Source organism: Lycium barbarum, chromosome 8 (genome assembly GCF_019175385.1).
Source record: "Lycium barbarum isolate Lr01 chromosome 8, ASM1917538v2, whole genome shotgun sequence".
Taxonomy (NCBI): domain Eukaryota; kingdom Viridiplantae; phylum Streptophyta; class Magnoliopsida; order Solanales; family Solanaceae; genus Lycium; species Lycium barbarum.
The window spans coordinates 608290-624750 of NC_083344.1; the positions used below are offsets into that span (position 1 = coordinate 608290).

At 35.4% G+C, this 16461-nt stretch overlaps 2 protein-coding genes across 3 annotated transcripts; both read right to left on the reverse strand.

Moving 5' to 3' along the window:
* Positions 1 to 350: 350 nt before the first annotated feature.
* On the reverse strand, positions 351 to 8402 carry LOC132605586 (magnesium/proton exchanger). 2 transcript variants are annotated; one of them, XM_060318723.1, is made up of 9 exons: positions 8181 to 8402; positions 6290 to 6429; positions 5966 to 6148; positions 4654 to 4829; positions 4057 to 4175; positions 3178 to 3385; positions 2470 to 2686; positions 2098 to 2227; positions 351 to 1235 (listed from the first exon to the last, which is right to left on the reverse strand). In XM_060318723.1, exons 2-9 carry the CDS (start codon positions 6357 to 6359, stop codon positions 938 to 940), a joined length of 1401 nt encoding a protein of 466 aa, XP_060174706.1. In that variant the 5' UTR covers positions 6360 to 6429; positions 8181 to 8402; the 3' UTR covers positions 351 to 937. The 2 variants fall into 2 exon arrangements, with proteins under 2 accessions (XP_060174706.1, XP_060174705.1); XM_060318722.1 differs by having other exon boundaries at positions 5966 to 6429; positions 8181 to 8401.
* Positions 8403 to 9997: 1595 nt separating this feature from the next.
* LOC132605587 (uncharacterized) lies at positions 9998 to 16054 on the reverse strand. The gene is made up of 3 exons (XM_060318724.1): positions 15486 to 16054; positions 12838 to 13158; positions 9998 to 10317 (listed from the first exon to the last, which is right to left on the reverse strand). Exons 1-3 carry the CDS (start codon positions 15847 to 15849, stop codon positions 10220 to 10222), a joined length of 783 nt encoding a protein of 260 aa, XP_060174707.1. The 5' UTR covers positions 15850 to 16054; the 3' UTR covers positions 9998 to 10219.
* Between the last annotated feature and the right edge of the window lie 407 nt (positions 16055 to 16461).

Sequence of the window (16461 nt, forward strand, 5' to 3'; positions counted from 1 at the left end):
GAGTGGCATAAATGAGCCATTTTCGATAGTTTGATGGCATATTTGAGCCTTTTGCGAAGATAATACTACGCCTACTAGTATGGAAGGATACACGAGACAACCCGTTCTATTACCTACTAACCTTCTACCCTAATTCACGTCCTCCACAACCTCCTATCTAATGTCACGTCCTCGGTAAGCTGCATTTGTGCCGTGTCCTATCTAATCATTGACAATATAAAAGTTCTTTTAATAATATAAATCTAGTTTAAGTTGTGATATGATAAGTTTTTTACCAGTTTACTCGGTAATCAACTTAAATGCGGTTAATATAACAATGTTAGAGGGAACATTAGACAAACTCCAATAAATGTGGAAGCAGCCCCTTATATATGACTAATGAATTACACTCTTGTGAACCCCTACCAAGAGATTTGTAGCAGTTTACGTCTAGATAATGTAAATAAATAATACTCGACAGCTTTTATATTACATCAATCATTACAATACAACAATAACTGCTATCGATCCCAAGCATGTTGGAATCGACCGTACAAATTCTCGTTATCCATCTCGCTCCATCTAAGCCCATCTCAGTAATATCCATCAATCAAGACAATACAACAATAACAACTACTATCGATCTCAAGCGAGCCAGAATCGACCATATAAATACTCACTCCATATTGCTCCATTTACGCCCGTCTCAGTCCAATATCCATCAATCAATACAACACAGCAATAACAACTACTATTGATTTCAAACAAGTCAGAATCGACCATACAAATACTCACTGTCCATATCGCTCCATTTAAGCCCTCTCAGTCCAATATCCATCGATCTGTACAATGAGTATAAAAAGTTACCCTTTTCCAAAGTGCTCAAGTGTGTATGGGTACATAACCATATGTATGAGGGACCACGAACTAAAACCAAAACTGATTTGGACTGAGATAGTTATATGATCCCAGAAACTCTGAGAGAAGATAGCACAACAAATATAAGCCACAACAACATGAAGTATATGCAAGTCACCCAGGCCCAAAGTCTAGGCCCACCAAGCTCAGCACCGATAGTAAGTCGCCTTAACACCAAAACGCCGATGCAGGCTACAGAAGTGGAGAAGAAAACAAGCAAAGAGAAACTTAGTCCATCTGCATTGTTTATTCGCAGCGGCTCCTTGTATGCAATGTAGTTGTACAGTGTATCGATGAACCAGGGTACACCGATGCCTATATAGATGTTCACAGAATTGCTACAAGGACGAAGAACGTAAAAATGTAAGTCAAACACCAGGATATCTTGTTCTAAGGAATGACAATGTCAAATTCACATTCCCTAATCCCTACCATTCTGGTTTTGTTCACATAGATTATGAGAGATTAAATTAAGTTAATTGCAAGTGCATCTTATATGAATAACTAGATTTTGGCTAACTACTACATTAAGGGGTCAACCGGTTCACATGTTCGTTATGGGGAGCTATAATGCAGGGGTTTTATGCGGTGGAAAAAATAATGAATGGATTGTTATACGGTGAATAAATGTAAATATTGTTATGCAGTGAATAATGGAGCAATACATGAAATTTATGTAGGAATTACTTACTCCAAAGACATTTCTATCCTCAAGTACATTTGTCTCCGTACTGCTAATACACGTATTCTTATTTCACACTTTATCCCACATAAAATAATACATATAATGTCACATAACTTAATGGAGGCATCGTTTAATACCGCCCATAAAGTTATTATGCACGGATTATATATTCTTATATGGCCAACAAAACGTTGCACTCAGCTATGGTGAGATTATTTCTTTTCCTAATCCCTCTGACCAAACATTGCATTATTATGCGGAATTTTACATTGGAGTTATTTTCCTAATCCCTCCAACCAACTGACCTCTTAGTCTTTCACCTCCCTAACAGGGGAATAAACTAACCTTGATGAACTTATACACCACCTAAATAGTTAGTTAGTGAGATTTGAAAAAGGGAAAGTGAAAATTAGAAAAACAATGAAAGCAAATTGCCAAGGCTATGTGGACTTGGCATGCCTTCTATTAATTTAAGCATGTAACAGGTTAAGAGGATAAATAGCTGATGAAGAAACCTGCAGGTAATGTTAGCAATGGCAGAGTCGGCTGTAAGCTGTCGTTCTGCAGCAATTTTGCTGGCCACGAGATCAGGCCATGAGGTTCCGCTTGCCAAAGCCGTGAATGCAATCACATATGGATTTATTCCTGCAGGTACATTGTGTATAATGTATATTGTTAGGTCGAGCGAAGTATATAGGCAGAAGAACATTAACTAGAAAAAAACTTGAATTAGCTATAAACTTCGTCGCTAAATTGCTTCTAGGTAACAAGTTTAGTGACGGATTTTTCTGTTTAGCTATAGAATTTGTCCATTGCTAATTTCTGTTTTTTTAGTAGTGATTTATGACCATTGAAAAAACACTTAATCTAAAGGAAGGGTGAAAAACCTGTAACACAGCTTATCAAATCTGTGAGTTTCGTCACGACATAAGCTATTCCGCTAATGAATATCAAAGAGCAAATGAAAGCAATCCACCCATGGGCAATCTGATATGGTGGCACAAACGCGAAAAGAAGCTTCCACGGAAGAAGAAGTGACCGCCAAGAAGTTCTTGCAAGACATAGGTATATATTATTCAATTTTCTGGATTCCGCACTTTCCAACTGAAAAGATTTATAAACAACACCATTAATCCTCCAAGTAGAGGATGTGGAACAGGAAACGAATGTTACTGTAAATCTTAAAAGTAAACAGTCTCAATTTAAGTCAGAAAAAGAAACCTTATCTAGGGTAGGGATCAACACATATTTTGGCTTAATAAATTCTTAAGTTTTGCATCTTCTTTATGTAATATATATGGAGCTATCTGTTTGGCCTCAGTTTTGGAGGCCACATACTCCAATGCTTTGAGATTTAATTAAGCTTTTGATCATAATGCAGTAAGCAACATAATTACATTTACAGACTATCAAAGAGGTTTAACATTTTTGTTCTTTTTCCTGATAACAGTGGTGTTCAAACTAGCTTGTTTAAACCTTAACTGTTCCACTGAGTACCTGTTATCTCCCAACAACACAGGTACCGGGTAACTCTACCCACCAAGGCTTAGTTAGATGGGAAAAAAACATATTAACACAGTATAAGAAAACAGTACCATGAGAGCATCAACAAATTGATGCTTCCAAATTGAGAGAATATCAGATTCTTCAGGAATGATATTGTCACTATGCAGTGTGGACGATTCAGTGACATCTTCATGTGCTAAATTTTGATTAAAATGACCTGTCACATGAACCTTGTCAAGAGGCCTATATTTAGCCGCCTCAGCAGGCACCCACTCCTCTGGCCTCTCAGCTCTTTCTCTAAAAGGTGGAAAGTATAAAATGCACAAATTAGATCATTTTCCCATATGAAAAAATAATAAAGAAAATGGACATTTGACCTAACTCAATCCAACAGTTAACTCAACATATGAGTATTGTCCAAAACTATATAAAGAGACCTTCCCATCCCTTAATAGCCAATGTGGGAAACTCAACACCCCCTCGCACGCTAAGGCCTGTCAACTGGAGTGTGGAGAATATAATATGGGGCCCAACATCAGTAAACACGAAGTGAATTGGGATTTGCTCTAATACCAAGATAAAAGAATTGGACTTTGGTCTAACTCAACTCCAAAAACTAGGTTAAGAGGTGAGGATTGTCTAAAGCATATAAAGTGACCTTCCCATCCCTTAATAGCCGATGTGGGAAACTCGACATCCCAAGGCCTGCCAACTGGAGTTTGGACAACATAATGGGGCCCAACATCGGTAAACAAGAATTGGGATGGGCCTGGCTCTGACGTTAGGATATAACTCAATCCCAAAAGCTAGCTCAAGAGGTGAGGATTGTCCAATATCATATAAAGAGATCTTCCCACCCCTTAATAATCGATGCGGGGAACTCCACAGAAAATAAAAATGAGCTGATATAAACATCAACTAGAGAAATGGAGACACTACGAATTTATGATAATAAACATAAGACATACAAAGGAAGGGACAAATAGGGCCAACGCCTGTCCTGTGCATAGGCATGTATCAGCAATAGCCCAAATTGCAACACTGTTAAGATAGACTCCCACAGAGTTATAACCTTTGGACTCCACACCTACAAAGTCAATAATATTCATGAGATGTCATTATAAGCTCAATATTTGTTTTGCTGTGAAGAAGTGAAAGAGGACTAAGACATTTACATTTTCATTATCGCACCAATGCACATTTTATTAATAAGGTATAGCTCAAAATTAAAACACTAGTAAATAGACTCCCATAAGGTTACAAAACCTCTCGACTCCACACCTACAAAGTCAAGTATGTGCATAAACAAGATGTTAATAACTGAGTGCTCGTCTTAAGTGAAAGAGGCCTAAGACATGTATTACTCCCTCTGTCCCAATTTATGTGATGGTATTTGACTAGCCATGGAGTTAAAGAAAAAAGGAAGACTTTTGATACTTGTGGTATAAAACAAGCCATAGAAAAATGTGTGGCTATAAAACATATCATTAAGGGTAATGGGAAAGAGTCAATCAACTATGAATTTAATGAAGCATGTGTTCATGGAAAAGATTTGAGCAGATAACCTCTAAAATTATGTAAAGCCAGATGTAGGCCCAAAAAGACCAAAAGAGCTCAACAAGCCAGACTCCAATATCTGATATCTTCTTCAATTCTCCAGCTTTAGGAACCATCACGCAAACAGCATGTATTGGAAAAAGATCAAAAGCAGCAGAACCAACAAGGGTTCCCGGACCTAAACCTGGCCAAGTCAAATTGTTGCAAGGGTGTATTAGCAGGATAACAAATACTCAGGATTCAGCTGATTTTCTGGTACCTAGAAGAAATGATACATTATACAGTCAGACCTCTCTATAATAGTCATCCTTTGTAACAACATTTCACTATAACGGCCAAGTTTTCTTTGGAACCGATTTTTCATGTTATGTTACATTATATGTTCTCTATCCAGAAAAACGACACCATTATAGAGAGTTTTGATTGTATGTAACTACTTCAACAACAAGAACACGAAATCTAGTAATTTAACAGTTTTGGACTATTCAAAGTATGAACCAGATTCTCTACATTCTACCTTCTCGAAAAGGAGAAGAAAAAGGATATGATCAATCACGAAATTATATTAGTTTGGCCATAATACAACTTATATAACCTGTTAACTATTGACTTTGTAGTCAATATCTCGGCATGTCTTAAGGTTCTAGCCACTCGTTATTCATAGGCAGCGGCGATTGATATTTTATGTTTTCTATTATGATGGTGAAAATGGCATCTATTAGTACTCAATGATTTCAGAGACCAACATATTAGGGTGAAGAATAGATTAACCACTAACATAAGCACAATGCAAAAAATAAATAGAAATGTCTAATTTATTCTGTAAAAATATCGATTGTAAACTCAACAATAATATTGAGAGACACACAAGATAAGACAGAAGGAATAAGGAAATTCAAATTCTCAAAAGAAAGAAAAGGTAATTGACGTATAAAACATTCAAGTATGTATCGAAAGCACAACATAACCACATTAGGGGAAGTAAGCATTTACATAAGTTAATTTAAGGATGAACAGAATACTTCGTCATAACAATCTGTAGAGATACATCATATGTTGTTATGCAAACAGCCGTTATCTGTGAAGAAAAAGCTTACATGTAGTGACATCTGACAGACACTTGGAAGTCTATTCACATAAATACCACAAGCATGCAACCTTTTAATGAATTGATAACTATTATCTATCTGTTACGTCATTGAATTTAAGTTACATGGAAAAGTAATATCTCAGAGTTACGTTTATATGATGATTAGGAAGGCTAAGTATAAGAAAAACTAAGTAAAGATTCTAAATGGCGAATAGAAATCCAGAACAAACCTCCAGCATATTTATCTCCAATATTTCGTATTGCATCAATTGTAGCTAATGAGATCTGTGGAAAGCTAGTCCCAAATGCCAGTAGAGTGATGTCTGCAATTGTGTAATTCCACACCTTTTCATTTTTGACAATTTTCGTGTTTGTGAGAGGATCTATGGTCTCCACAGTTCGACTATGCATAACTACATTTTCCATGGACCGGAAAAACCGAGCAGTTATAGCTGACAATCCAATAAAACAATAGGCAAGACCTAAAAAGTATAAGAAAGTTCGAAAGCCTTCGCCAAGAAAAGTTTCCAGATGGATAAGTAAATAGGCATCACATTTTTTATGCTGAAAGATATTGGAATGTCCATTTGTTCCATCAGTGGTATAGTTACCCACCGAGGTCATCTTGATAAATATTTTTCCCCTCACAGTTCAAGCCCCGGAAGAATTATTCTTTCCAACGGATACAAGAGACCTGTCATTTATGCAGCAGTTCTTGCTAATTAAAGTCAAATCATAATAGTAGTAGCAATCTGAAGAATATATAGCACCATATACAGTCAAAGATCTCTATAACGGCATCTTTTGTTCCAATATTTCTTAGCTACTATAGTGAAATGCGGTTATAGAGAACATATAATATAGCATAACATGAAATATCAGTTCCACATAAAACATGGCTTTATTATAGGTGGGTCTGACTGTATATACAAGAAGATTCCCAGGAGTTTCTTTTGCACTTCAGGTCACAATAACCTGAGTACGCAAAGTCAGTACACAAGGGGAGAGATGTAGCTCAAACATTTGCATTATTAAGTGTTAATAATATGAAATAAAGCGTGTACAGCAGAAGGAAGTCATTAGACCTCTCAGATTAATTTCCGAGTTAATTGTATAAGAGCAAGTATGTTGGCACCAATAGTGTCAAGCATGTATTTGCCTTCCTTGGCATTTCATTAACCAATTCAGGTGTATGATGATATGAGACATTGTGAAGGAAAGAAGCGCGAGATAGATTTAGAAGGCGTTTTATGACAAATTACACCAGTAGCTTTCTGGGAAGAGGCAAGCAGGCTTATCTAGTAAGTGTAATAATTGTTCAAGATTTTAGAGTATCTTTATAAATCTGAGGCATATAAAACTTAAAGTGCTACAAGAACTATGGTTAATTTTATTCATTAACCATTGCAATTATTGTCTCTCCTATTGACATCAATGCCAAACTTCTATAAATTTCTTCCACGCAACGAATAAAAATCGAGTGTTTACAGAGAATACAAGAATGAAAAGAAAGTTATGATAATCCAGAATAGGAATTCATTTATATGGACTACAAGAGCATGGTCACCAAATGCAGAAAAAGAAAGTACTTTCTTCAAGGTTCCTATATATCAATAAAGGCAATTCTCAAGAAGTAGGAAAACTTGAGCTATTAGCCTATGGGTCCGTGGCTTACTTCAATGATTAATAGACATCTAAATAATCCACTTACATGGAAAAGGAAAGTACTTTCCTCAAGGTCGCTTTATATCAAAAAATGCAATTCTCAAGAATTTAGGAACACTTCGTTTGGTTACTGGTTAAGAAGTGAATTATTCATGTATTAAAACTAGCATACTTAATCCCATGTTTGGTAGCTTTTTAGTTGTTCTGCACACCAAGTACGGTGTTTGGTTATCATCTTACAATCCAACATAACTAAAAATGTACTATAAGTTATGAGTCACCTCATGTATTATTATTTATGCAGGGTAGAAGATAGAATAACTATTACATGAATAACTAAAACGGTAAACACTACATAACTAATCTCTGAGGTACTAATACCTACATAATTCTAACCAACAACCAAACGACCCCAAGGCTATCAGCAATGGGCACATCGCTTACGTCAATGATTAACAGCCATCAGTAGAAGATAAATTCTGGGGAAAATAAAGTGAAGAAAACAAAGACATCTCTACAGCAGCCATAATACACATTTGAAAGTTGACCACCAATACATAGCTAAAAAGGGAAGCAAATTTTGAACTCAGCATTCTAATTTTAATTGCTTAAAAAAGGAAGGAAAAAAAATACACATAAACACTCTACCAGTGATTCCAAATTTGTTGGGACGCAAGGAAAACAAAAAGGCTAAGAGAAAAACAGCACATCAACAAAGAAAAATAAATGATAAATCTAAAATAGATTCAAGATTTGCAAATGGTTCGTTGGGAAACTTACCATATCAATGATCAGTATCCATTTTGCTCCATAGAGGATAAATATGGGGTCTTGAAATATGAAAAGGGTGTGTAAGCAAAATTACACAAAGAAGAAGACGTGCATGGGATCTAATAGTAGGCTGCTATATGTAAAACAATAATTTAGGAGACCCATATAAATAGGTAAATGTGAAACACGAGATAGACAAGATGTATAAACATAAGTTTAATCAAATCTAATCTTGATTATTACTCCCTCCGTCTCATTTTAATTGATGTTGTAGCTTTCTTCAAGTTCATTGAGGAAAACAATAATTATAAGGTACAATTTACTATTACTCCTATTAAATAAAGGTAAACTAATTATTCTTCTTAAATATTGTGCGTACTTCTTTAATGTTAAGGATATAGTTGAAAATAACGTACTGTCAACTTTGATTTTGAATTTTTAAAAGTTAAAATTATACTAATAATTATTTTAGGACAATTTTCTTGAGCTAAAACGGCAGTTAAAAGGGGACAAAGGGAGTATCTTCTTTAGACTTTCATGATAGTTTTATTATGTCAGTAACATGTATAAAAAATTCGCATTCAATGTTTATTACTTTATTGTCAACTTAATAAATATATGATCACAGGAAAATCCTCGTGTTGCATCTCTGATCTTTTCCCCTGAAAGATCCTCGTGTTGCATATATTCCTTGTTTTCACAGATCGATGTCTTCATATACCACTTTTATCATTTAATTATAGTTAATTAATATGTTTATATCTTAGTTTATAACTTAATCATAATATATTAGTATGATTAGATGAAGTCATTTTCCATTGCTATTTAGGTTCCTTCCCAAAACAATTTCTCACTTTTGGCATATTTCATGTCAAGAATTCACTTGCATGCTATCAGCTTCCTTAGGAGGATGATAAAAAGACTTGTTTCCAAAACCTTTCATATTCCAAATAACTATTGATTTTTTAAAAAGTTTTTTAGTTTTCTCATATAGATGAAAGATTAAAATAATCTTTGCAAACCAGGACACTCAATAATATTAGACAAATTGCGGAAGGTGTATAAGCATTTGCAAAACATTATTGCACGACAACATAGCAAAGGGAAGTTTCCCTTTATTCTCTCTCAAGTAAAATTCAAATCTAACTAAATCATAAAAGACAATATTTTTAACATCTAACTACCGTAGTTTCCTTTTGCTATTCACTTGTTTTGTTCTTTGCCATCGTACAAGGTACTAACCTTACTGTCCCAAGACATGATGTCTCATGCATCCTTGGTATTTTTTATGTTTGATCCCTTTCTAAGCATTTCTTGTCGTCAATGATTATGTGTCGCTCAGGATCTTTTGGCTTTGGCTGTAGTGCTCCACACTTAGTAGTAGATTTCAACGTTGAATGAAATCATACCTTTTTAGATATCAAATGTGGATGTTTAGTTACTGCAATTCATGTGTAGTTTTCATATTTGTCTCGATTGTGTCTGACATTTATGTTTCCCTCTTGGGGAAAGTATGAGGTCTGCTGTGATGAATTCTTTGTTCATCAGCACTCATTCGCTCAAAGAAACAGTCTCTCTACTGGGTGAAAAAACAAGAAACTGTTATTGATAAAAATATGGAGGTATTGCCTACAGTAAAGTGAATGAGGTAGATTGGGAAGGAAATTCGTACATTGATCTCTCTCATTGATTCGGGAAAACTACTTCCAACATTAACACGAGCAAGGATGAGAAAGCAAATAAACAACCTTTGTTTCAATAATCTAAGATATAATAGAAAACACAATCACTCGTTTAATCCCCAACCAACATTCCAAGTGCAAGTCTTCTCAAAGCAAACTTTCTTTTATACCATGGTGAACATCATGGGAGCATAACAATAAGATATGAATAATAATATCATTTGTTCATATTTACAGCAGCATCTCTATTTAAACCAGAATGCTGTGTCATATGCATTACACCATCGTGTCACTGGCAAAATCTTAAGACAGCTATCGATAATACTATGACAAAATTATAAATATTACACGTCAATCTCAGCGACCTCAAGGGATCGCCATTCTACAATCTTGTTTCCTCCGCCGACATCTGTGGTGCACCTTCTGCAATGAGTTCTCCCCAACCTTCTCCATCCTAGAGAGAGCTGTTTGTACAAGAGACAAAAGAAACAAGTTAGGAGTAAAGTATACAAATTAAGCATGCTTATGCTCGATTAGCCATGATTGCATACACAAGCACCAAAGAATAAGTACTACTGATCTACTACAATAGCAAGCTCGACCTAACTAACTGCCTAAGAATCCTTTCAGGAAGCCGGACTGACAAATTAAGATGGGGAAAAATGGTGGTTAAACTAATTATAGTCCAGGTAGTCTTCCCCTCCACTGAGATTCCAACAAAAACGGCTGCTTACAGAAAAACTGAACCACGTAGCACTAATAAAGATGCACCATATAAGTTTACATGGTTATACTACATTTAGTAATAGCAGCCTTAAGCTACAACAAAGTGGTGACACTCTGCCTTACTCACAAGCTACAAACAACCCGCAATAAGCTTGTACCATCCTTTTGATTTTCTTTTTTTCTTTTCTTTTGTTTTTGTTTTTTTTTTCTTTTTTTTTTTTATTTTGAAAAATTGTGGTGTCCGGATCAGCTTGCTCCCACCTCGACTAATTCCACCGGATACCAGCTACCTCTCACCAACAACAAGCACCAAGTAACTCCGTCCACCAACGCTTAGGTAGAAGAAATCGCCTAGTGTTTTTGTCTCCGCTGGGATTTGAACCTCAGACCTCATGGTTCTCCTCCAACTTCATTGACCACTAGGCCACAACCTTGGGTGCTCATTCTTTTGAATTTCTTTCACCATGAATACCAGATCTATGCCAAGGAAGTACAGACAAATCATAAGTAGAACCAAAGAGTTTATTAGATGTCATAACACCTGAAGGGAAAAGCGGATCGCAACACATTATCTCTAGTTCCTATTTTCCTGGAGAAACTAAAGCAAAGGGAGTAGGATGCTGATTATATAAAATTTAGTAATCACAAGGGTGGAATGAAGCCCCGAGGCTCAGGGAAGGACCACCTGGACCACCGCTAACCAATTAGATTTTACACATTATACTCAACATCTAATCTCTGAGAAGTCAAGGAACTGAAAGGAATGACAGAGTAATCTATCATTTCCTCCCCACTCAAGAATCAAGATGGGTTAATGATCCATTGGTATTGCTATACAAGTCACAACGAACAGTAGAATAGCGCAAGCGGCTAATTAATACATAGGTCAGTTTAAACTTAGACACGTGATTTGGAACCAAAACGCTAACTGTAAAACAGTGAAAAATTACATAATTCCCTATCAATCAGATAATAGTGTCATTCTTGCATGTCAGGATGCAGAAAAGAGGCCACTCTTACCACTTGTTTAAAAAGCAAGAATGGATCAACAGACTGTACATTAAGCAGCATATAAATTGGAACTCCAAATATAGAGAAAGAGAAGTTGCAAGTAAAGCGACGTTGGGCTTAAAGGTATGTACAAGCAAAATCTCTACAGTCCGCACATCCTTATCTTAACTCTTAAGCATATATCCAAACTGTCCACTTTAAAGCTCCAACTGGTATATTTTATTGAGACTTGAACCAATTCCCTGGCATAATTCAATCTCAACTCCTAAAACAAAGTTTAATTCTGATCTTTGGATTAGTGCCATGTACATTTATTAAGTCTTGCAGAATTTCCATTTGTCATGATTCAAGTCACTATCAACCATTAGAAATCCATCATTTTCATATCCAACATAGCCTCAGTTTATGTTTAATGACTTCCACACCCTCTCCCTCTGTGTTCTTTCAAATACTGAATCAACGATAAAGCATGTGTTAGCCCAAATATCACCGAAAGCATATATGGATTAGCATCAATAATTCTAGCACAATTTTGCTGGAGTACTTCTTCCCACTCCAACTTGCAGTACTGTAATAGTGTTCTACAGACAGGGAATCGCTCATGAATCATAACATACGAATTTTCCACAAAAAAACATGTACCATGATGTAAAAGAATGGTTATGGATTCAAAATACACCAGGTCCTGGAATATGCCATAAAAGTTCATCACACTGCTGAATGACCTAAAAAGGAGCTATTTACATTTTTTCGGGGGGGGGGGCGGCAACCTAACACTTGGGAAATGAAACTAACTTTTTTGATAGAAGATGTTAACCACAAATTCTTGAGCTACAACACTGTATACAGAGATCCGACCAAGTTAAACATTCATTTGAGCCAAACATTGCCAACAACATACCCAGTGCAATCCCACAAGTGGGGTCTGGGGAGGGTAGGATGAACGCAGAGGTTACCCCTACCTTTGTGGGGTAGAGAGGTTGTTTCCGATAGACCCTCCGCTCAAAACAGTAGCTTTTGAAGTCGGGTTGCAAGAGAGATGAACAGTGCCATTTCAAATAAACAACTTGCATTGATTTAACATTGAGCACTTCAGCTCTTTTTTGACCATTTAAATGCTTATTTCAAAAGACAATTACTTAGCATTGAAATGAAACGGACACCGAATGGGACTTGACCCCAACATTAAGTAGCAATTGCATGATTCAAGACAATGTAACTAGAATTGCAGATTGCAGGATATATACCTCCGAATTCGTCGCCCCAAAAGGAGAGCCGTTGATCGTCTTCTTCTTCATCAAACTCGTCGCCATATCCAAACTCCGCATCCCCTCGATACCCTGGTTCACTTCCATACCCAGATTCATTACCCAAACCTTCAAAATTCCCAATTTGCCCTTGCAAACCATTTAAATTACTACCCTCTCTCTCACCACCTTCTTTCTCCTTCCTTAATAAATTCCTCGTAACCTCACTAACGTTATCCAAAGTCCAATTCATATCCCCATTCACAAACAACTCCCCACTCGAATCAGTCCCAACAGCAACAGGGAAATCCGAGCACGTACCTATAAATATTTTGATCGTGAATTTAAACATCGAATCCATAAACATTTTGAAATAAAACTTACATATTTAAAACACATATAAAAAAATCGCGGTCAAAGAAATTTCATTTGAGTGTCATATAAATTGGGATGGAAGGAGTAATAATTTTGACACATCCTTTTAATAAGACTCCCTCTGTCGCCCAATTTACATGATACTCTTTTCTTTTTTAGTCAGTCCCAAAAAGAATTATATTTTTCCATATTTAGTACTCCCTCCATCTCAAAATGTTTGTGTGGCTTTGACTTGGCACGAAGTTTAAGAAAGTAAAGAAGACTTATAAGTCTTCTGGTTGTTAACTAAAAATATGTAGAATGTACCAAAATGTCTTTTAATGTTGTGGTCTTAAACATGTCAAGTAGAAAGTTGGAATTAAAGAGTTGCGAAAAAAGACAAGAGATACTTGATATTCTTTTTCAAACGGACTAAAAAGGAAAGTAAGACAAATAGTTTGAAAATGAGGGAGTAATAATTTAACTTTAAATTTCTATTTTACCCTTAATAAAATGATTTATAGCCACAAAAATTTCTATGACTTATTTTAGATCACAAGTTTCAAACACTTTGTTTCTTAAACCTCGTATCCGGTCCAGCACTGCCACATAAATTGAAACAGCTAGAGTAATCTTTTTACTCCCTCTGTCCTACCTTATGTGATACACTTTCCTTTTTAGACCGTAATACATTTCTATATTTGGAAATGACTTAACTTAAAACTTCGCTCTTTACCCTTAATGAAATGATTTATAGCCACAGAAATATTTATGGTTTGTTTTAGACCACAAGTTTCAAAAGCCTTTTTTTTTCTTCCTTAAACTCCATGCCGAATCAAACTATACTCATTAATTGGGAATCAAACCCAACATCAACATGAAAAATGAAAGAGGCATTCTTTTTTAAACAGACTAAAAAGGAAAGTAAGACAAGACATTTTGAAACGGAGGAAGGAATAATTTAACCTTAGATTTCCATTTTACCCTTAATAGAATGATTTATAGCCACAAAAGCTTCTATGAGTTTCAAATATCTTTGTTTTTCTCTTAAACCTCATGTTCAATCCAACACTTTCACATAAATTGAAACAGCTAGAGTAATCTATTCACTCCCTCTCAATTTATGTGGGCACCATTTGACTAGAAATTTATGGTCCAAAATATGTCTTATATAATCGTGTGGCTGTAAATCATCTCATAAAGTTAAATTATTTCTAAATATAAAAATATGCAAAGGAATTGACGGGGCCCGCACAAGCGGTGGAGCATGTGGTTTAATTCGATGCAAAGTAAATCATCTCATAAAGTTAAATTATTTCTAAATATAAAAATATGACATTTTCTTGAGATACAAACTAAAAAGAAAAGTGTGGTTTTAAACTTGTAATGTATGGTGTTTGAATTAGCCACTTACCACATATAGAAGTATAGAACGACATACTATTTTTTTGATACAGCCCAAAAAGGAAACCCACACTTAAACTGAGACCTATGGAGTATAAAGTTGAGAAAATTACACTGTATCTTCATTGGGGCAACAATGCCATCAAAATTGACTCATTTTTTTAATTCTTACAAAAAATGACCCAAACTTTTCTCTCTCTCTCTGCCTTTGTATAAATGTCTGTATATGTTTGTATATATTCGCATATTTTGGGCTATTTTTCCTAACGTAAATTTTGGGCTATTTTTTTACAATGTAAGTGACCAACTTATATATTTCTCAAATTTTCCCTATACAGTTTGTACACTCATTAATTGGGGAATCAAGTCCCAAACAGCCGTACGAAAATATGAACACGTACCAAATTCTACTTACAGCCCAAAAAGGTAAGCCACACACTTAGAGCCCGTTTGGATCGACTTATAAGCTGTTTTCAGCTTTTTTGAGTGTTTGACTGGCCAGCTTAAAATCATTTTGTGTTTAAAATAAGCTCAAAAAATAATTGGACTCATTTGACTTAATTTATCTAAAGCATAAAGCCAAAAAAAATAAGTTAGACTAACAACTTATTTTTTTAGCTTATAAGTTGTGTGCAGCTTATAAGCTAAAAAAAATAAGTTGGGGTAGTCTAATTTATTTATTTTTTTGCTTTAGATAAGCTAAGTCAAATGGGCCCAATTATTTTTTTGAGCTTATTTTAAGCACAAAATGACTTTAAGCTGGCCAACCAAACACTCAAAAAAAACTGAAAACAACTTATAAGCAACTTATAAGCCGATCCAAACGGGCTCTTAAACTTGGGACGAGTACAAATTTTGTACTCATCTGTATGAAAAATATGAACAAGTACCATAAGCAGCGGAAGCTCCAACGGAGCAACACCGGCGTCTATGAGTCCCGCTCCGATCACTACTCCTCCCCGATACGGAGCGGGACCCACGTCTCCTCCTCTTCCCAGCAATCAACCTGAGATTATTACTATTCTTAGGCCGATCGTCATCGAATAAACTGAGTTTCGACATATCTAAGGTTTCCATTGGGATCGAAGTAGTTGTTGTTCGATCTGAACGACATTGTCTCTTAGTATGTTGTAAGGAATAGGGTTTCGGTGAATTATCTGAATCTAGGGTTTTGGAATTAAAGGGTTTCCATGAATGAAGATGATAAGTACATGATTCAATTGCGTGTCGTGAATCTAGTATTTTCGGTGACATTATTGCAACTTCAAATTATAGCACTTTATTTACACTTTGTAGCACTTAATCAAATCAGCTTTAATTCAACTCAATCAGCTGAATATGGATTAGGGAAGAATAAGATGTGGGTATTGGGTACCAATGGGTAGTAAGCAAAATTCAAAATTAAGTTAAGGGGTGTAAGTAGAATTTGGTGAAAAAAAAGAGGAGCAAAATGGATATTTGGGGCTAAGTAGGAAATTCTAGAAGCTTCTATGGATATTTGGGGTTGTTAATAAGTCACAAAGATTCCCGCTACGGTGCTTTTTAGTTTTCAGCCACTAATTTTATTAGTTGGGAGTGAGAAAAGACAAATGGCAATATATTGTTTTACTATTTACATATTTTCTGTGGTTTATAATGTTACTAGCAAATTATATCCGTGCAATACACGGGGCCTAACATGATTAATTTGATTAGTCAATTTAGTTAGTCTTTATGATTTGTATATTTTGAAAAGGATACTACAATTTTTCTTAGTAAGTCTCCATATTTTTTTATTTTCCTCTTATTAATTTCTTAAAATTTGTCTTATTAGGAGTGGTCACAATTTGGGTCAACCCAAAATTCAAATCAAAATCCGAACTTTTT

Coding starts and splice junctions, on each gene's coding strand:
- LOC132605586 (XM_060318722.1), bottom strand. CDS start 6,359: ATGACCTCGGTGGGTAACTATACCACTGATGGAACAAATGGACATTCC. Junction 2,687..3,177: donor AATTTGTTGATGCTCTCATG/GTACTGTTTTCT, acceptor AAATCTTTTCAG/TTGGAAAGTGCGGAATCCAG. Junction 2,228..2,469: donor TTTGATAAGCTGTGTTACAG/GTTTTTCACCCT, acceptor ATGTACCTGCAG/GAATAAATCCATATGTGATT.
- LOC132605587 (XM_060318724.1), bottom strand. CDS start 15,849: ATGTCACCGAAAATACTAGATTCACGACACGCAATTGAATCATGTACT. Junction 13,159..15,485: donor TGGAGCTTCCGCTGCTTATG/GTACTTGTTCAT, acceptor AAATATTTATAG/GTACGTGCTCGGATTTCCCT. Junction 10,318..12,837: donor TTGGGGCGACGAATTCGGAG/GTATATATCCTG, acceptor TTGTACAAACAG/CTCTCTCTAGGATGGAGAAG.